The following is a 22,806-nucleotide window of genomic DNA, read 5'->3' as shown; positions in this document are numbered from 1 at the left end:
AACTCAGTCTTGGACAGATTTATATAATCTATGTGGAGATATCAGCCAGACGAGCGGATATCCGAGCTGAGACGTTGTGTCATCAGGTGGAATAGACAGGAAAAGCAGATCACCGCACCAATTGAGGTGGGGACTAAGGCAAAAAGTAGGGCTCCAAGCATTGACCCCTGAGGTAGTCCTGTCCATAAGCCATGTAATTCAGACACTTTTGTTCTTATAAGAAAAAACAAAACTAGACCATTGTGGGTTTTATTCCAGGTTCTCTGATGAAGTGTCTGTTTTTTTCCAGTGTGTGTTTTTTCAGATATTGCCGTTTATACTTAGTTAAAAGCTTCCATGTCCGAGGGATCTTAGTGCTTTTAGACCTTTATTTATGTCTGACACAACAGGGACAAACACACCAGTGCACAGCAAATGCAATTTGGACACTTGGGTTAGGTTCAGTATGGGTCATTGGAAAAAAAGACACAAAAATAACAAGCAAACCCCACATAGAAAAGTCCCATACGTACTCCTGCCCTGGGAATCACACCCAGGACCTTCTTGCTGTGCAGCAGAAGTGCTACCCACTGCACTACTGTGCTGTTGTTTTATATATACTGTAAATTGAAATCTGAATGTATGTGCCCTGATAGAAACAAAGTCGTAATGTCTCTTGCAGGATTGAGGTCAATTACATTTTTCAGTTACATTTACGTTTGCAATTACCCATGTTCAATAAGGATTACAGTGACCAGCATTTTTTCCAATTACAATTAAATTACAATCAGTTTTTATCCTCAGAAAGTCAATTATTAATATGATCTCAATTACCAAAGTTCAATTACAATTATGTTCTCAATTACTAAAGTTTAATTACAATTACATTCTCAATTACTAAAGTTACAATTAAAGCTCCAAGCAGCGTTGAACGGGCCCTCGCAACCACACGCATGTCGGGAAGTGGCAAGTGTTGAGACGTAGCTCACCATTTTCAAGGATTATATCCTGCAATGTTCTGTGCAAATATAATGCCTATAATTTCCTTTTACCAATAGGTGGTGCTATGACTATGAATGACGGTTGGGTTAAACCAGGGGTCTGCAACCTTTACTCTACAAGGAACCATTTTGCCTCATCTCACCTGGATTAAAGTCCTCCTGGAGCCATAAAATACAATGCAGTGTATTCAATTCTATACTGTTAAAATTAGATAGAATAATGTTTGATTTAATTTGATTTATATTTATCATGTAAATCGAAACTTAAAAACAGTTTAAAATAAAATAAATTGACATCAAGAAATAAAACAGTATCTTGCATCTTCAAATTCTTATGCATCTCAGTTTACATGAACACAATGTTATAAAAAGTCACATAACACATGATCATGTGGTCAACACATGCTAATTGCTAATTTCTGCATATTTAACCACACATCGGAGGTTAAATGAATCTGTTCCCACACAATTAAAAGCTTTATTTTCTTCCAGAATAGTGTTTTTGCTGGTTTAGTTTCTTACCAGGGATTTCAAACTTAAGGTTAGTCACAGGTGCAGGAAAGTTTATGATCTGTAGATGTTGTAGTAGGTGTGTAGGAAGGTGCTGAGTCATTGCACAACGTGATTTATTTTAGGTTAAATCAAGACATAACAATTTGTTATATCTTGATTTTATTTGTCATTACCATGTTTTTCGGACTATAAGGCGCACCGGATTATATGGCGCACTATCAATGAATGGGTCTGATCTGGTCTATTTTCATACATAAGGCGTACCGGTTTGTTATTATTATTATTATTATTATTATTAAGCCTCATTAAGCGAAACAAAATAGTCACGAGTCAAACTTTATTCAACTCATTAACAATAACTCTCAACATTGTTCAGGTTTAACACAAAAAATACAGAACATTATGTTGAAGCACTGGTACATATCACTCCACAAGGCGTCTGACTACGGTAGCCCTGAAGCGCCAAAAATCCATCAAGCGGTGCAGCTTCATAGTTTACCAAAGTTGTACTAAAACATTTTTACATTCATTTCATACAAAAGACGCACCTGATTATAAGGCGCACTGTCGATTTTTGAGAAAATAAAGGATTTTAAGTGCCTTATAGTCTGAAAAATACGGTAATCATTAACAGCTACTGTTAAAAAAAATATATATATATATATATATATTTTTAAATTCTAGGGAGCCATTGCACAAGAGTCAAAGAGCCACATGAGGCTCCAGAGCTGCACTCTCTACAGTGATGATGTCATTAGTCCAAGCTGGGAGCCAATACAATATTCAAGGGGGCACTATTGAGTCATTTTGCCATTCACATGTGCATTTCCCCCCAAATATCCAAATTTTCACCAGTCCTAATATGCGTACACCTTTTCAGTTTTTTAACGTGTTTAGGCCCTCTAAAATGCAATCATTTCCTCTGCAAGAATAATAATAATAAAAACGAGGTGCATTACAATAGGGTCCTACACACCTTTGTGCCTGGGCCCTAATTAATCTCAATTCCTGAGCCTGAAATAAATAACATCATGAAATGTGAGTTTCCTCTTCTGTTAGCTTTCTGTTAGCATCCCTTATGATAACAGGTCTTAAATCAGCTGTAAAACACACCAAAAAATGGGTTAACCAGTATACCCCTTGATTTATTTATTTTCTTTATTTTAAATGATAAAATGTGACAAAGCTTGATATAAAACACACTTTAATAATTGTTAACTGCATATGTGTAGAACTGAAAAATGGTTCTACAGTTTTGCGTTAAATTATAAATGACCATTTTTAAAGATTTCTTATGGCAATAACAATTACAAAGCCAATTATCTGAACTCAATTACAGTTTTATTATGATTACCACAGAAACAGGTTTTTAAAATACAACTGCGATTATGATTACCCCATAATTGTAGATAATTATCAATTACGCAATTACAATTATAATTGACCCCAACTCTAATCTCTTGAGTGAGATTTTTACCAAGCTGGTGTCAGATCTGTGTACAGTCGTGGAAAATGCCATAACGCATTATTTACTACTGAGGTGCTGAATGATGCTTATTTAAGTTTTCCCCAATATATAATAATCCATTTGGAGAGGATTTGGAAACAAATATTTTCTATATCGAACATTAACCTCACAATTTAATATTTTTGGAACACTCCCTAAAAGAAGGAAAGTACGGTATAAATATTACATGTCCTACTACTGAGTATAACTATATCATGGCTAAAACCTCTTCCTCCTACTATACCTCAGTGACAGGGGAGAGTGAATGTGTATGTGATGGAGAAGATAACAACACAACTTAACCCTAAAATAAACATTATTAGGGCACGATGGGCCTCTGTGAAATACTGTCAAAATGTGCTGTCGTAGGAGGATTGTCCAATTTAAAAAAACAAAACAACCCAGTGAGTGAGTCATTTGCCTGTTTAGTTTACACACTTCTTGTATAACTTTGTTTTTTCATATGTATGTAACAAATCAGAATCCTATGTACGTCAACATGTATTTGTGTAAATATATATGGATTCTAATAAATAAATAAATGGTTAAAACAAAACATTAAGCCTAAGGATTAATTCTTAGTAAGAGTTCAACTTTGTACATTCATAGTGAAGGAACCAAAATATTAAACTAGCCAAATGTAACAGTGCTCAATAAACAAATGGATCATAACAAATAAAGAAATAATGTGGAAATGCAGCAGTGTGATTAATCATAGTGACTGATCAGTGCAGAGAGGGTCCGAGTGCAGATTGGAGTAGTTTGCATGTTCTCCAGGACATCAAAGGAGTTTTAGGATTACCCTGCAAACTTCACAATGATCTAATTCTAGATTATATTCCCTTTCATTTCATATTTCTCGTCAGGGCTCGACTGGAATTTTATGAATTAATGGATTTGAAAAGCTGCAAAATATAACTTGAATTTGAGAACGCATGCTAATTTCTGTTGACAGTTAAATAAATCTTTTACCACACAAATAAAATCTCTATTTTCTTCCAGAAAAGTACTTTTGTTAGTTTAGTTATCTCACCAGGAGGTTAGCCACAGGTCTGTAGAGGTTGCAGGAGGTGAAGTAAGAAGGTGGCTGTGACTTACTGCACAGTGATTTATTTTTAGGTTAACAAATTGTTTTGACATAATTCTATGTAAATAGATCATTATTTAAATATTTTTTCTGTAGCTATAACGAGCCGTTGCAAAAGATTGAAAGAGCCACATGAGGCTCCAGAGCCGCAGGATGCAGACCCCTAAACTTGTATTATACAAACCGCCCAGGAAAGAGAGGGGGAGGTGTGGCGTTGTAAGTTGATAATAATTTGAAATGCAGTTATTGAACCAATGTTTATTGTTATAGAGGAAATTATGGAATGTGTGGCTGTTGGAATTGAGATGCAGAAAGGCAGGAATGTGATTGTGTATTTCCTGAACAAATGAAAGTTGCTAAAGTAATTCCCCTGTTCAAAGATGGAGACGAGCACACATTTAACACACTGTTTTTTTTAAGTCCTTGAGATATGGTTTGCTCAAAAAAGTAGCCAACTTTTTAGATAAACATAAATTAATCTCTGAAAAACAGTATGGATTCCATTCACAAAGATCAACAGGCCTGGTGCTTACTGCGTTAGTAAAAACAATAACAGCTGCAATTGAAATAGTACATAGTAGGTGTGTTTATTGACCTACGCAAAGCATTTTACACCATAAACCATGAGATGTTACTGTCAAAATGATTCAATTATGGGATTAGGGGTATAACACATAAATATGATAAATCACAATTCATAGTTAGTATAAAAAGCGTCAAGCAAGTGAAGTTTCTAGGTGTTGTTTTAGATGAAAAATGTAATTAGAATGCACATATTGATTACTGTATGAGAAAAGAAAGGTCAGCAAAAGTATTGGCATTTTATAAAAGGTTAGAGATTTGTTTGATTGCAGCTTGTTTTGTGTGCTTTACTTATTTATTTATTGTACTGGGGTGTAACACATACTGTATATCAGTAGCACTAAGCCCTTGTTCCTGCTACAAAAAAGAGCAATTAGAATTATCAGTAAGAAAGGTAATAGAGAGAACACAAATCATATATTTATTTAAAAATAAACTGTTTAAATTTACGGATCTTGTTGACTTAAAAATTCTGATTATTATGTTGAAAGCTAAACAAAAAAATTATGTTCAACATAATTTTTCTGCACATGACGTTTGCCATAGAAGAAAATATAATTTCCGGACATCATTGAAACAGAAATGTCCGTTTGTTTATGGAGTTAAACTGTGGAATTATTTGAGTGGAATTCAAATGTTTTACAAGTGTACAAAGACAAAATTATGAAAGATTACGAAAAAAATTGATAACACCTAAATGTAACTGCAGGACTGTAAAACAAATGATGCAAATTAAGTTTTGTGACCTGGTGAGGAGTTGGGGTGGAATGTTGGGGAATCTAATTGATTTAATTTAGTTGGTATTAGGATCAGATAAAAAAAGATTGTGTAATGACATGACATGAACAAATAAATAAATAAATTCCTGTCATTTTAGTCACTTTTCACTCTTCTTGCTACGTTTATGCCACTTTTGGACCCTTTTTGGCCACCTGTTACCATATCTGCCTCTACTCGTTAGTCAAAAAAAAACCGTAGCGGACTAGACAGGCCTACTTTGGGTAGACGGCCCACCGGATGGCCAGTCAACCCCTGTTTCACGTAGAGCTTTGAAAACCTTGGGTAAATATGAGCTTAGCACACAATGTTGTTTAATCCCATTGATAATAAATTGCATCACAACTAAAAAAAAAAAAAAAGAAATAAACCTAAATCCAAAATAATGTAAAAGGAAAAATGGTAAACATAAATAAATAAAAAATCAAGATCCAGTGATTTTAGTAATGGCTATCCGTACTGTTGCCGTATCAATATACCAACATTCTATTCGTACGCAGCACCCCAATTCAGCCAGCTTAGGTCACATGACTAAACCTAACCCTATCCCTAACCCTAACCCTAAAAATTGTTGCGATATTGGGTTAAAACTTATCCCTACCCCTAAACTTAACCCTAAGACGCTGTACGTGTACTTCAGTAAATGTACCAATAGCACTGGGGGTTGTCGGTACGGGAACCATACAAATAGAAACGTTCTTTAGTAATTCCCAACCTTAGTTTTGTCTTGTGTACATTCCGTATATCATTAGCATAATTTAAGCCCTCCCCAAGGCGTACTCGTATTGAGTCTTGAGTCAGCTCAAACAGGTTTCAGTGGTTTTAAAATGTTTATTCTATTGCATTTTGATATTTCAAAACATTTTTGTCTGGCCCTAAGAAGGTATTTTGTGCATGCACAACGTTTCTCAATGAGGCCCCTGATCTTTACTCTGAACTTTAATCTTTATATTTGTGTCTTGAAAAAAGGTTGTCTGTAAAAAGGTTACATGAGATAGAAATGGATGAAAACTCTTCCCTCCTGAGCCCTGGACAGAGGAGAAGACGTGTGGTCTAGTGTGGAGAGGAGTGCAGCTTTTCTGAAACAGTGGCTCTTTAACATGGGATGAGCTGCTGACACCAGTGAGTGCATTGTCTTCCTTCATTGTTTAAAAAATAAATCCACTGTTTTGTTGGGATTCATCAAAGTGAATGTATATATTGAGAGTGGAGAGCACCTCAGTTGTTTCCTGGCTTGCTCCAAATTTAAATGGGTTCTGACATCACACAGTGCGTCAGTGTGACTCACAGGAAGTCATCTCTATAAGGACAGGAGCATTTGTTTACCTGACAACCCAAGGAGGCATCCCGTAGACGTCACATCATTTCCAGCTGATCCAAGACAACAAAGCAAAGTGCAAGAACAATAATGAATAATAATGCTGTTTTCATTGTAAGAGTTTCATTGAACTCCATCAGACACCATCACCTGACAGGAAGCATACACAGGGTTGATTTGTACCATTTTACCTAATAAAAGGCACATATTTTTAGCCAACAGTTTAGAAAATGTTCAGTCACTAATATGAGTTTAAAGAAGGGAAAGGCCCGTTTGGGGTCAATTATAATTGTAAACCCGTAATTGATCATTTATTACAAGTATGGTGTATTTACAATTGTAATTGTAAATTTAAAAAATCCGTTGCTGTTGTAATCATAATCAAATTGTAATTGAGTTTAGATACTGTAATTGACATTGTAATTGTAACTGGCATGAAAATTCTATAAAAAATGACAAATATGATTCAACCCAAAACTTGGCAACCATGGTACAGTTCTATGTACAGTTCTACACATGTGTAGTTAATAATTATTAAAATGTGTTTCAAATCGAGTTTTCTTACATTTTCCCATTTAAAAAAAAGATGAATATGTGGCTATACTGACACAAAAACAGCTGAGATGCCCACACCAAAAATATTAAAACCTATATTTTCATTATTTAGGAAGCCTAACAACGTAACCAACAGATAAGAAAAAAATAAGATTATAGATTTGTTTTTAGTGTATTTTACAGCTTATGACCCGTTATCTACTAACATAAAGCTAACACAAGAGGAAGGTTAAAGCATCATATTGTTTTTTATAAATGATCTAAAATGCAGTATTTCTATCAGCTATGATAGAAAATGTTCACACATTGATAAACTTTGGTTTTCTCTCCATTTGATGTCTTTAAAGAGTGACTTAACCCTGAGGCTTTGGCTGACATGTGTCTCGGCTGGAAATAAAATTTAAAACAATGCCTTGATTATGGGCGGGGCTCCTGGAGCGTTTAAGACACGCCGAGTCACTCTCCAAAGAACAACCTATGCTATGCTAACTACTAATCTACTGCTCGCCACAGATTGCACCAGTAGATGTGGGTGGTGGTAGTTTTAGCAAGAGTCTTTTCACTAAAATGCAACTTAGTTTTAGCAGTATTATCTTACCTTTTATCTGAAAATATGTCAATGTCTCTAAAACGTGATATATTGACCAGCCACACACAGAGGCCCCTTGTGTCCCTAAAATCAGGCGTAGTGTGTTTCAGCAGCACCATGCGTTACAATAAGGGATTAGAAAACAGACTTTTCTCCATAGAAGATGGTGTTTAATATTATTTTATTAAGTTCAACACATACAGTAAAAAGATTTCTCTTTTACAATGGAGAGCACACTTCACACACAATAAGTAGGCCCACGGTTGGGATCAATTACATTTTTCAATTACCCATGTTCAATTACAATTCAATTACAATGCAGTGACCAGACTTTTTCCCAATTACAATTAAATTACAATTATTTTTTTGTTAGGCTTCCTAATCAATGAAAATATAGGTTTTAATATTTTTGGTGTGGGCTTCTGAGCCTTTTGTTGTATTTTTTTTTTATTGTAAAATGTGGGAAAGCTTAATATGGAACATATTTTAATAATGGTTAACTACATATGTGTAGAACTGTAGCATGGTTTCCCAGTTTTGCGTTAAATTACAAGATGCATAGAATTTTTTATGGCAATTACAATTAAAAGTCAATTATCTAAACTCAATTACATTTTAATCTCGTGTACGACAGCAACAGATTTTTGAAATTACAATTACAACTATAATTACGCCATAATTGTAATGTAATTGTAAATGACCCCAACCCTGGGTAGCCCTATTCACTGTCAGCTCTATGCACAACAGCTACAGCAGTTCACAATGCTGCAGATGTGAAGATGGTAAAAACATTTAAAGAAGTGATTATCGCTTGAGTCAACATTCCATGCACCACCGTGCTCTGGGGCTGGCACCGGCCCCCGGGTTGAGCAGCTGAGCCATGCTAAATCAGAAACACACCCACGTACCTACACCGACATCCCACGCTGCACTCAGTACAGCACACACACAGAGCTGCCCTCCCTAACAGCGTCATAGCGCACCCCACCCTACACAGCACAGACGAGAGAGTGTCCCCATCTTAGGCACACAGGGCCCATTATGACACCTTTGGAGCTATGTTGGCATTTTTGGGTTAGATGGAGGGATCTAGTGGGGTTTGGTAGGGTTAAGGGTTAACGAATGATACTTAATGACAGCCTTCATGACATCTTATTCATGCTAATGACAGGTGTCATGCCATAATAATGTCAGCCTTTAAGTATAAAACTTCAAGTAACACACACATATATTTACGAATACACATTTGTGTGTGATACTACTCTCTACACTGAAGCAATAAGCCCGCATGAATTTCTAAAACACTCTATGATGTAATAAAATTATTACACTATTGGGGGGAAAATATTTTGCCTGCCCCATAATGAATCAACAAATGCATCAGCATCTTGTTAAATTATTGACCAGTTATTACATTTTTTTTTAATAACAATTTGTGTCTTGTTGCATATCAGCCTCTAACAGCATGAATGTGTTGTCCACAACACTATGAACTAAATAACCAGCATAAAAGCATCTGGCTTAAAAATTGCTGTAAAAAGTGATGATTGAGTGAAGAATAGCAGATTGTAATAAGAAACAGGGTCTGTTTAAGTAAACGTCTAAATTAAAGTTATTACTACCGGTATGTTATTTTTATATCAATGAATCTAGAATAAAACATCAACGTAATCAGCCTACATGAATAAATGTGTACATATGTACAGAAATATCTCAGTAGAGAAATGTAAAATAGTGTAATATATGTGTGATAAATGAGAGGATGAGGACGTGAGGCTGTTTGTTAACAGCAGTGAAAACGCTCAACAAATCACATTCATTCCAAACCTGTGCTTTATACAGTATAGAATTACTTTGAGCTTAATCAACACTATTAAATTGCGTGCTATGTTTATCTAAAACAGACTTTGGACAAACAAGTTCAAGTTTAGCTTTTCACGTTGTGTGTGTGCACGTTGAACAAGTGGAGTGATAAATGAAGCTTATTAACGCCAGTGTTTTAATCCTCTTAATTTCCATCCCAGGTTCACTTTGATGCACAGATGTATAAATGTCTTCCAAGAACTCTTGTATCTCTTGTTTGGACATTTCCGTACTCAATTGACCTAAAAGGACGTCCTGTTTACGACTAGCTGCATCCAGCTGTATCCTGACTGGGAGTCCGTCCAAACCCTGGATCCTCTGAGTGCTGACCTCTGACCCCACGAGGGGCCAGTGGGAGCGAAGGCTCGTCTGGGGAAGATGCGTTGCACCACCCTCATCACCCTGTTGCTGGGGGTTATGTTGTACCTGGTGATGGGAGCACTTGTTTTCCTCAACCTGGAGATGCCTGAGGAGACCCTGGCATACAAAGCCCTGCTCAAAACCGTGGAGAACTTTCTTTTCAACAACTCCTGTGTGACTGAGTTAGACTTCCACAAGCTTGTACAGGTATGACTGAGCAAACACATACATATAAATATACATGAAACTTATACAGGGGTGGACTGGCCATCTGACATACCGGCCGTTGACCCAAAGTGGGCCAGTCCGGTCTGCTAGGTTTATTTTTTGATGAGTGAATGGAGGTAGACATGGTAACAGGTGGCCAAAAATGGTCCAAATGTGGCACAAACGTGGCAAGAAAAGAGTGAAAAGCGACTAAAATAGGCCAAAATCAGCCAAGAGAGGTTAAATATGTAATAGCCAAATGGGAGCTTAAATGGGCAAAATGTGGCAAACAATAGTGAAAAAGGGCAAAATGTGGAACAAAAAGAGGCAAACTGTGGGGAAAAAGGAAACGAGTGGTATTTATTGGGGCAAAGTTAGCTTATTTGGATGAAAAGGGGCCAAAAAAAATTTAAAAAAAAGGACTGGAATTTGATCAGTGTAAAAAAAAACTTGCAAAAATGGAAAAAAAGGATATTTATTGACTAAAGGTAGCTAAAGTCTGAAAAAAGTGTCAAAACTTTTTGAAAAGGGGCAAAAATTGGACAAAGGAAATAGATTAAAAAGGGGTTAAAATGGATTTCTGGGGGAATAATAATCCAAATTAAGACATAAAAAGCCACATGTTGAGCATCACTGACTTAATAATGGCTACATGGTGTCTGCTGATAATGTAATGGACTGGTCTGGACACAAAATGCCACGGTGCAATTTTTTCCCAGTTCATCCCTGATTATATACCATAGAGCAGGGGTGTCAAACTCATTTTAGTTCAGGGGCCAAATACGAACCAATTTGATCTCAAGAGGGCCACAGATTTTATGCAGGAAAACAAGTAATTTCAACATTATTGTCTAGTTTGTACTTCTACGTATACATAAAATACAAAATATGAAAGAAAGCGACCATATCCAAGCAATAAGTGACAGATACTGTATAAGTCCCAACAGGAACTTCATTCTAAATTTTCTAGATTTTGTGACCAATTTTTATTTAATTAAAATATTGAAATCATTATGGAATGTTTTCAGGGGAAATTGAAGGTTTTTGTAATAATTTTTATTCTTTTTCCAAATATGTCACATTCAAAATGTGTGCCATCATGTGATATAACCACCAGGAAAACTGTGAGCACATAATATTGTTGAGTTTCATTCACAAAATGATTAATGTTTTCCCTGTGATTTATACCTTCTCCTGCGGGCCAAATTGGATGCTTCAAAGGACCGGATTTGGCCCACAGGCCTTGAGTTTCACACAGGTGCCATAGACCCTGTGGTTGTTTGTAAACATTGTGACATATTTTGTTGGGTGGGGCTTAGCCTGGAGGCAAACCACCATAAATATATAGAAATACTAGATGACTTACTCGCGCTGTTAGACAATGGGGAGTGACGTAGCAACGTGGCGACCATCTTACCTCAGACACCCTAACTTGCAAGGCAAGGCAAATTTATTTGTATAGTGCATTTCATAAACAGGGCAACTCAATGTGCTTTACTTAATTTTCAACCAATTTTCAAACCACAAGCGGCAATTTCAACATGTACAAGCATCCTATGCAGTGACGTGCCGTCAGGGTAGGCAGGGTAGGCAGTGCCTACCCAAGGGTGAATTGATATTTTGATTATTTAATTCTAGTTTATTTATTTTTAATTATCATATAATTATAAATCATTTCCTTTTCCATTTCCGATAGCCTACATTACCTATAAGTTTGAAAGTGTCTGCATTTTGTGCGTTTTATAGCCCAAAATACTAAACAGCGCTATTTCCTGCAACAGCTGTCTTTTTTTTTTTTTTTTTTTTTGCTCCGCTGTAAGGCAGAGGGAGGCCACGCCCCCTCCCAAAGGCACGTTGCTCTTCTGCCTCCGTTCCCATTGCGTGATTTTACGTGTTTGCGCATGCGCAGTCAGTTCCCCAAGGTGACAACCATTTACGTACAAAGGCAGCGTAGAGAGCTGCCTTTGCACGTAACCGCGCTATGCTAAATGCTATACGTAAGTTCACAGTGCATTAGTGAATTGATATCACGTGACCGCTGCTGCTACGTTCTCTAGCTAGTGGGCGGGATAACACTACAGTCAGGATGACAGCGCTGGAGATGATAAAGAAACTTTGTTTTGAGGAAAAACAACAGCTTTTAAAAGATGGAGACCAACACCTGAGATACCAGAGCTTCAGCAAAGGTAAGGTCAGAACATGTTTCATACTTTTCACAGTGAATGGTACAAAAGGAAGGATTGACTTTGTGGATGCTCCTCACTGAGGTTGTTCTAAGTTGTCATTTTTTCCGTGTTTCCAACACAAACAACGGATGTGCTGTTGTGTCATGAGATATATCTTGTTGGGAGAGTATGGAGGCTATATTAAATAATTGTTTATGTTTCTTTAATGGTGTTTATGATGTTGATTTTGTTAAATGGCTAAATGCTTGTTCATGTGGATCTTATTGGGTTTTTTCTTTCTTATTATGAATTTTATATTTTGATAAGCGCATTGAGATGACTTTGTTGTAAATTGCTTTATACAAATAAAATTGATTTGAATTGAATAAACACTTGACAGCAGAAACATATGAAATTGTCATTGGTGGTCTCGGTTTGCAACGTGCCTACCCAACCCTAGTGGTCACGGCACGTCACTGATCCTATGTCATACCTACGTATAATAAGATTTGTAATAAGGCAAACCGTTTGTAAATCAGTCAATATTTCATCAAGTTAAGGGTATTTTTGTTGAAGCTGATCACTCACCTACCAACAGCTCCCGTAGAGCGCGTCAGAATGTCAGAACATCAGTTTTCTGATGTAAGACAGCCGTCGTTGAGCTACGCTGGCGAATCCCGCTTGCGTCATCTAGTGTTTATATATATCTATGCTTTAGCCAGTAGTGTTTCCTGTTTTTGCCTCCAGCCATGTCACTCGTGACGTGGGCCATTAAGGGGTCCCGTTTGTTCATTGTATCATTCCTATGCAATCTTTACTCTTATGTGAGGAGAAGATACAAGCTTTTAATTACATCTTTAAATTATGTTCCTGCTTCATGTGTGCATTCATACCCACATTGTAAATATATAAACTTTGTTGTAATTCTTACAACTTACAAACTGGCTATCACCCACACATTTAGTTATTTGTTGATTGGAAACAATATATAGCTGTCATCATTAACCATTGATTACAGTCTAAACCCACTGGGCAGTGATGTGATGTATATAAACATAATGGAGACCTGATTGCATTGAATTACATTTCTTTATAAAAATTTAATTCAATTTAAAACATTTATTGCTATAGGGATATTTATAAAAATGAAATGTATGTATATTAATGTGCATTTATATTTCTTTGATTTGTATGATCTGATTCCTTTCTGGAAACATTGATTTAATTCAACTTTTTTTTTAAATTAAACTTTACAAAGTATTTAATGTGTAACAAGGAAGAATGAGTTAAGCAAAATCGATATTAATTATCCACAGATTTGCATTTTTCTAAGTTTAAGCTTGACTCCAGAAGAAAATATGTATTATTGTTCATTTCAGTGCCTCTACTGTTTTCTACTCAATCAGATCTTCTTTTCCTCATGTGACCCCAAACTGTGGGTGCTTGTGTTGAACTAAGACAAAGACAGAATAGAAGCTAAAGTGAGGCTGACTGAGGTGCAACTTAAACACACACTCTATTGTGCAGGCCGTGGTTTCTGCTGTGGAGGCCGGCCTGGATGTCAGCAGCCTCCCTGAAAACCACACCTCCCGCTGGGACCTGGCCTCCGCCATCTTCTTCTGTGGTACCATCATCACCACTATCGGTGGGTGGAAGCACCAAAGCAAAACAATGTGTTTGCCAATCTTTTTAACCATTTGTACCCGTCTCATCCATCTATTATCCATGGAAACGTCTGCGTGCATGTACAGAATGTGTCTCATAATGTTTATATTATATTGATAACAATGTTTTCACGTACCCATAAGGGGAGAGCTGTCTCAAACAATTATTTTTCAAATGATTAATCGAGTATTTTTTGATTAATTGACTAATTTAACAATTCATTTTTTGATTAGTATGATTCTATAAAGACCTATTATTGCATTCTGATGCCAATCAAATAGTGCCTAAGCCTTTTCACACTCTAGAACTGCACATGTACGACCTGGGGGGGTCATTGGTCAAGAGATATTAAAAAAACAAAAAAAAACAAGCTCGTTCACGCTGTTGATATTTCCAACCTAACAGTGTTTATAATGTTATTCCAGAGATCGTTAGTGTTTTAATAGTGTTTAAATTATTAATATTACACATTTTTGGACACGGAGAGGTGTCCAGGGTTTTCCGCTGATGCCGATTTCGGCCGATCCGAGCACTTTTAAAAACCGATGAGAACAGCAGTACTACATGCATCTCCAGCGGGCGGATTCGGACTCTACGCGGGAATGATGCACATAGCCAAACACTTTTGTAAAACTGATCAGACAAACAGTATTAAAGCGACAGACCTCCTCTGCTTCAACAATCCTTCTACAAGCTTTTCTATTGTTATGTATTTTTTGTATTTACTTTATTGTTGTTGGTTACTTTTTTGACTTGTGTAATTGTTTTAACAACTGTAAAGTGCCTTTTTTAAAAGCGCTTATTAATAAAATGTGATAGATTTCTGAGTGTGAAAAGGTAAATTTACGAGGTCCACCATTCACTAACCAGGTCCATGATTATTTTTATTAAGCTATTATTTTAATTCAATTTACAAAGGTGAATGAAGTGCACAAGATGGACAGGTCGATAAGTGAACTGGAGTAACGTCATCAGCTGAAACAGTTCAAAAAGTCAGGAAAAAACAGAATTTTTAGCTCGTGTGCAGCATTAGCTTTAGCAGCTAACTAGGAAGACCAATACCATGTTTATGCAAAAAATCTTTTAAGGAATCAACGCTCTAACGGGTAAAATAATCTAAATCTTTGTCTGACTCACTTCCTACACCATCAGCCATGGTGAAATTATAATAATATCATCTGAAATGAAATTTAAGTCACTCAGTCCGGTATGTGTAATGTGTGCTCTAGACAACTAACGATCGGTAACGTTAGTCATGATGCATTTATAGACAATAAATCAACAGTCTAACGTAATGTTAATACAAAAACCCATTCTGTATTAATGCTTAATAGTCACATATTGTAAAGCATTTTGATTAGCGTGAGAAAGAAGCATAAATGGATGCTGAGGAGGTGAATGGAAGGTTGGCCTTATGAACAAATGATGTTAAAGGCATGAACAACTCGTTCTGATGCTGCGTGCTGTCATAATGCAAATAGTAAAGAGCAGGTTGCTGAGTTGTGTGTTACAGCAGCGTTACCACATGCTTTATGACACAGGTGGACAACCTCTATCACAAATGTGTTTGTTTGATGAAAGGGCCACATGATCAACATTCATGTCAGCATTTAAAATAATTAAGAATTTTTATTGTCATTTTGTGTGTTTTTCTGTCATTCTGTGAATGCATGGTTTTTGGAGCCATTGTGTATTTGAAATTTGGCATTTTTTGAGTAATTTTTGTGTATTTCTGTTGTCATTTGGCTTGTTTTTCAGTACTGTGGGTTTGCAGAGTAAATGTTTCTTTTTTTGCTCTTTTGTTTACTTCATTTTGTGTAATTTTTATATTTCTTGAGTCATTTTGTGTATTTTTGTTGTTATTTTGTGTTTTTTGGCTTAATTTTGTGTATTGCTGTTGTTGTTTTGTTCATTTTTGTAGTATTTTTGTGTGTTTTCTAAATATTTTCTGTGTTTCTCTTTTACTGTATTTTCCTGCAATGTTGTAATTCTTTGTATTTTTTTTTCACATATTCTATCTTTTGTTTGGTATGTTTTTCCTTCATTCTGTGTGTGTTTGTTCTCGTCTTGCTCGTTATGAAACATTTTGTGCGATTCTGTTGTCCTTTTGTGTATTTTTCCTGAAAAACGCATGTTTTTTGGAGCCATATTGTGTATATGTCTTATTATTTTGCATTTTTTGAGTATTTTTTTGTTTATTTCTGTCCTTGTTTTTCTTATTTGTTAGTACTGTGAGTTTGTAAAGAGTGAGTTTTTTGTGGGTGTTTTTTTAGTACTTTTGTTTTCATTTTCTGTACTTTTCATTTTTATTTTTTGTCATTTTGGGTATTTTTGTTGTTTTGTGTTATTTGGCATAATTTTGTGTATTTCTGTTGTCGTTTTGTTCATTGTTGTAGTAGTTTTGTGTTTTTAACATATTTTCTGTGTTTCTCTTGTCTGTTACTGTATTTTCCTGCAATATTGTAATACTTTGTATTTTTTTTTAACATATTCTAGCGTTTGTTTGGTATGTTTTTCTGTCATTCTGTGTATGTTTGTTGCTGTCTTGCTCATTATGAGGCATTTTGCGCATTTCTGTTGTCCTTTTGTGTATTGTTCCTGTAAAATGTATGTTTTGGGAGTTATATTGTGTATTTGTATTCTCATTGTGAATTTTTTGAGTAATTCTTGTGTATTTCTATTGTTGTTTTTCTTTGTTTGTTTGTACTGTGAGTCATTTTTTTTTTTTTTCCTTTTGTGTACTTTTGATGTCATTTTCTGTACTTTTTTTTGTTTGGCATAATTTTGTGTATTACTGTTGTTGTTTTGTTCATTTTTGTAGTATTTTTGTGTGTTTTTGGAGTATTTGCTGTGTTTTTCTTGTCTTATACTGTATTTTATTGCAATGTTGTAATTCTTTGTATTTTTGAAATGTATTCTTTTGTACATTTATTTTGGTGGCCACATAAAATTAGACTGAATAAATCATGCTGAAACTGTTTCATACTATATGGACTTAGAAGCTGCTTCTATTGTTCATAGTTGTATGGACAACGAGTGGCTCGTAAATAAAGCTGAGTTATTCTAGAAACTCACCCTGAATCATTCTAAATGTGTGATATGAATAGTGTCGGGCTATAACGGTTCAGGTTTAAAAAAGTTCAGCTTCATTCTGTTGGCATCGGGCCGTGTCGGGTCTAGATCTTTAGGCCCGATTACAGCTCAGCTCCTCGGTACTCTCACTTATAGATGTCTATGATTGGGCTATGGGACAACCTAGCTGTGTGAAATGATGCATCGACGCAAATAATTAATGTTGATAAGCTTATGTTGTCGATGACGTTTACGCGTCGCCCCAGCTCTAGTACACGTTGGAAACCACTGCCTGACAGGATGAGACTGAACTACAGACATGATATGAGCAGAGGTGTAAAGAGTACTGATACACAAAAATTCAATAAAAACTCAAGTTAAAGTACTGTTACTTGATTGAAATCGTGGCCACACCAGCCATGCATTGCCTGATCCCGTTAGATCTCGGAAGTTAAGCAGGTCTGGGCCTGGTTAGTAGTTGGATGTGAGATCACTGAGAATTCCAGGTGCCACAGTGGGGTGGCATCTGTCATTGTGTCCCTGAGCAAGGCACTTCACCCACATTGCCTAGTATGAATGTAGTGTGTGAGTGAGTGTTGGTGGTGGTCGGAGGGGCCGATGGTGCACTATGGCAGCCTCGCTTCCGTCAGTCTGCCCCAGGGCAGCTGTGGCTACAATAGTAGCTTACCACCGCTAAGTGTGGAGTGAAAGAATAATGCCTTAATTCTGTAAAGCGACTTTGAGTGTCTATGATAAAGCGCTACGTATATAAAATTGATGGATTAAATTGTACTCAAGTATAAGTAAAAGTAGCTTGATTAAATAGTACTCAAAGTAAAAGTTACTAATTACTTTCACTACCCACATTTATTTTTGGTAATAAATTTTGCCACGGTTTCCTTGCATACAGTAAACATCTCATGTATAAACTTAAAAAGGAAGAGACCAAATCTTGCACACTTAGAACTTGATTTATTTTCCACAAAGACGTCTGTATAAAATAAAAGGTTTGTCAATATGTACAATTCTTTTTTAAATAAAATAACACAATAAATGAATTTCAAAATAAATAAATTCTCAGCCTGAAATAACTTTCATTAAATGCTGTGCATTTAATGGCGCCGTGCATTATGTTTAATCTGATTGGTCGGCTATGATGTGATGCATTTAACTGTTGTCTGCTCATTTCATTTCTTGCAGTTTCACATTGTTTGTTGATCATTTTAAAACCAAAAATAATCATTTACTCAGTAACGTTTGGGTGTAGAAATGTAACAAATTGCTTACTTCTTTTAAAATGTACTTAAGTGCAAGTAAAGTTATTGATTTAGAAATATACTCAAAAAAGTACAAGGATCCATAAAAGCAACTCAATTACAGTAACGTGAGTACTTGCAATGATTGTAATCTGTTACTTTCACCTCTGGATGTGAAATAATACATTGAGCAGTAATAAAAAAAACAACTATGACGTGCTCACCTAGAAGATCTATGAAGATGTTTTCAAATGTAAATCTTCATCCAGTTCAGCAGGCTATAACATGAAGGAAAAATCATTTTGTTTTTCGTGACTATCTAAATTGTGGTGATCATCCACTTGGTCGACAAACACTCTTGATTTGAGCAGCAGGAGAACATGTTGCTGATACTCTGACATTCTTTCATCAGGAGCCTCTTTAGGACTGATGTTTCTGCTGTGCAGGTTTTGGAAATTTGTCTCCTCAGACTTGGTACGGCCAGCTGTTCTGTGTGTGCTATGCTCTGGTGGGCATCCCCATGTTTGGCATCCTGCTGGCTGGAGTTGGAGACCACATGGGCACGGTGCTGCGGAGAGCTGTGGCCAAGATTGAGACCCTCTTTCTGGTGAGAAGGTTCTCTGAGGTACAGTCTGCTGACCGTGAAAACCTCCTGTTCAGCCTCATGTTTAATCTCCAAACCATAAAGCATTACAGCTAACTCCTGTAGACCAGTGGTTCTCAAACTTTTTGGTTAAAGTAATACATTTCTCCTATTTCTGAGTCCAAGTCCCCCCTTTGTCTCACTACTACATTTTGCTTAGAAAACTATTTAAAAACAACTATAGCGCATAGTGATGGAATAAACACACATTTTAAAGAATCTCATTTTGTAAAGAAGTGGAAATAAACTGTATTTAGTGCAGTGGTTCCCAACCTTCTTTAATCATGACCTCATTTTGATATCAAAATCTTCTGGTGACCCCAAAGACATTTTTTTCTAGAATTAGTTTTTGATCATGTTTGAGCTCAGATTTAATTTTGTATTTTTTTTACTGCATTTTAGTTGAACTAGATTCATATTTCACAAAGTGAAAGTATAGAAATACAGTTGTTAAAAATTGTGTTTAAATAAAAAAATAAAATAAAATCATAACAAAAATCTTTTAAATTAATTTTCCAGAAATTTCAGGCAACTCCACATGAAAAACACTGATTTAGTTGCTCCTTAATAGATGTATTTCTATAGTTTTGGGGTCATCTCACACCTGGGGTGGGACCATGACTGATGCTTTATTTGTTAATTTCTCTCTCTCTCTCTCTGTCATTGAGTACCCCTAGGGCAGGGGTCTGCACTTTGCCTCATCTCACCTGGATTAAAGTCCTTATGGAGCCAAACAAAAAACATTCTCAATGAAGATAATACAGTGTATAAAATTCTATACAGTTAAAATAATAAAGAATAATTTGATAAATTAATGTATTTGAAGGGCTACACGTGATCATGTCGGTCAACACATGCTAATTTCTTGCATGTTGACAGTTAAATAAATCTTTCCACACACAAATAAAATCTCTATTTTCTTCCAGAATAATCTTTTTTGTTAGTTCAGTTATCTTACCGGTGAAGGAAGGAAAGCTGATGGTATGTAAAGGTTGCAGGAGGTGAAGTAGGAAGGTGCACAATGTGATTTATTTTTAGGTTCACAAACTGGTATATCATGATTTTATTTGAAGTTAATGTCAATCATCAAGTCCATCTGTAAGAAATAACAATTCATTATTTTAATATCTTCTCAAAGCTATAAGGAGCCGTTGCAAAAGAGTGAAGGAGCCACATGAGGCTCCAGAGAGGCAGGTTGCAGACCCCTGCCCTAGGGGTACACGTACCCCCATTTGAGAAACACTGCTGTAGACCTTCCCCTCAACTAAGCAGTGACTATCACAGATAATTGTTGACATTCATCTCCATCCCCTCTTCTTCACCTCGAACCCTTTAAAACTTCAGTTAAACCAAAATACTTGAACTCCTGTTTCTTTGTTTCATCCTATTTCACTTTCCTCCCTGTTCACACGTGTATTTTATTCCTATTTCACCTTCATTTATCTATCTAATGCAAACCTCCACCTCTCCAGGTTCTCCTCAATCTGATTCCTCACTGTCACCACATAATCACGTTATCTCCAAACATCATTCACAGAGCCTCAGTCTTAACCTGAGGGATGGAAAGTCATTTAGTCATTTCTCAAATATTTTGTTCTACTTTAAGGATTTCTAGAACATTTTTCATTTTTATCATTTTTCTGATTATTTGTTGTGTTTTAATCAGTTTCCCACTTTTTTTGATTCTCTCGTAGAAACATAAAGTCAGACCAACAACAGTACGTGTAATCTCAGCCGTCCTCTCCATTCTGATTGGCTGCCTGATATTCCTGGCCGTGCCCACTGTTGTGTTTCATCAGGTGGAGGACTGGTCCTTCCTTGAGTCACTATACTTTGTGGTCATCACTCTTACAACTGTTGGCTTTGGAGACTTTGTTCCTGGTACACGCACACACACACACACACACACACACACACACACACACACACACACACACGCACACACACACACACACACACACACACACACACACACACGCACGTGCCCACAGACACTCCTGTAATTAACTTACGTTTAATAACATGGTGAAGTGCAATCCTAAAATAAATTGAAAAGTAGTGTATAATGTCTATATTCATTCAAAGTACTGCAATATGTATAAGATCCAATATCTTGAATGGATGTTTATAAAAATATATGCATGTCTATTAACTGGAAACAGTAAAACTAGATTTAATATATTTCAACACAGAAACTATTACCTTGATATAAAAAACAAAGCAGTTTTATGGTAATAAACAAACATGCTTGAATAAAGGTCCACATTATCAATAGTATTAACTGTTGCCTTGGTAGTTAAACAACATGTTAAAATCAATTGCGTGTTGGTTTGACGCAAATGTAGTTCATTAGTTAACATCCCTTAGATGACCTGTTAATCAGTGAAAAGTGTACATTTTATGTTGCTTATCTCCGTGCTTCCAGAAAATAGAAGTTAACATTCAGATGAGCATATCTTTTAAAGATTTTGTCATATTTCAATGTATTTTACAGCTTGGAATTTACACTTTCATAAATTGTGCGGGAAAACGGCTAAAAAATGACCAGTAAAAATGTTAGGGTTTGGTGGAACCCTGTTGTTAGTGCATTGATACAATGTTAGTTATGTATATATTTTATACATTTACAAGGCAGTACTAAATATATAAAGTAATAATGCTCTGTGGTCTTTCAGAGGCTTAATATCATCACAATATTTTTTTGAATCAAATTTTACATTTTTGATTAATGTGTTGTAAGACAATAGTTCAATAAATGGCAAACACATGTGTCAACAATTCTTTATACAGAAACCAAGACATATTTTTAAAAATGTAATTTATATAAAGAACACAATGGGGTTTTACAGGCTTGAGATCAAATTGCAACGCCTGTGGTCCCTGAAGTAAATTGAGTTTGACAACCTTGTGTTACATGATCTTACATTAATAATATTACAGAATCTCTTATGAAATGGAGACTCTCAGACCATATTGCCTTAAGATTTAACATTTTGTATAAATAAATGGTCACAAATGTAATTGCTATGTAGTATCTAAAGGTAAAGTGTATAAACATAGTCTTGGAATCTCTGTCAAGCCCTGTGATGCACTGACATCGTATCCAGGGTATTTACACTGCCTTACGCCCTATGTCTGCTGGGATGGGCTCCAGCATCCTCTGCAACTCTATACAGGAAAAGCAGAGATAGATAACAAGACGACTTTGAGGTTATTTTTTTAACATCATTTAGTTTAGCACTGTATTGGTTCTGCAAATAATATACAGGAAAGTGGCATTCACCATTTTTCTAAATAAAAAAGGAGGGTTAATACAACCCCCAACAGGTAATGCCTGTTAATGTGTCTCTGTGAGCTAAAAGCTACAACATTTGATGACTAAAGAAAGCTTGTTCAAAAAGCTACCCAAATTTGATGATTGACACATTTGTAAAAAATGTTCCTTTATTGGGGAGGTTTGAATCTTTTCGGTCTTCACAGTTGGAGGAACTGAGGATGGAAAAATCTTCAAGCCTCTGGTGCTCCTGTGGATCGTGTTTGGCCTCGCTTACTTTGCTTCCATTCTCACAATGATTGGAAACTGGCTGAGGGTGCTGTCGAAGAAGACCCGTGCTGAGGTGAGTGAGCCTTTTACAGGAGGAAGACCAGGAGAGCTGCTCTGAAACTG

The 22,806-nt window shown here is 36.0% G+C and overlaps 1 protein-coding gene and 1 pseudogene across 6 annotated transcripts in view; both read left to right on the top strand.

The window, feature by feature from the left end:
* kcnk4a (potassium channel, subfamily K, member 4a) overlaps positions 1 to 22,806 on the top strand; it is a 38,341-nt gene that overhangs the window by 14,215 nt on the left and 1,320 nt on the right. For 3 of the 6 annotated variants that reach the window (XM_028460033.1, XM_028460037.1, XM_028460038.1), the window contains 6 exons: positions 6,416 to 6,568; positions 9,933 to 10,338; positions 14,031 to 14,148; positions 18,943 to 19,103; positions 20,834 to 21,020; positions 22,620 to 22,756. In XM_028460033.1, the coding sequence (XP_028315834.1) occupies positions 10,150 to 10,338; positions 14,031 to 14,148; positions 18,943 to 19,103; positions 20,834 to 21,020; positions 22,620 to 22,756 (792 nt within the window). In that variant the 5' untranslated portion in view covers positions 6,416 to 6,568; positions 9,933 to 10,149. Of the gene's footprint in view, positions 1 to 6,415; positions 6,569 to 9,932; positions 10,339 to 13,626; positions 14,149 to 18,908; positions 19,104 to 20,833; positions 21,021 to 22,619; positions 22,757 to 22,806 lie in introns of those variants that run through there. The other 3 variants (XM_028460039.1, XM_028460034.1, XM_028460040.1) reach the window with 3 other exon arrangements.
* On the top strand, positions 17,641 to 17,758 carry LOC114471703 (uncharacterized; annotated as a pseudogene).

This window comes from Gouania willdenowi, chromosome 10 (genome assembly GCF_900634775.1).
Source record: "Gouania willdenowi chromosome 10, fGouWil2.1, whole genome shotgun sequence".
Lineage (NCBI taxonomy): Eukaryota > Metazoa > Chordata > Actinopteri > Blenniiformes > Gobiesocidae > Gouania > Gouania willdenowi.
This window is presented reverse-complemented; position numbering and strand designations above follow the sequence as displayed.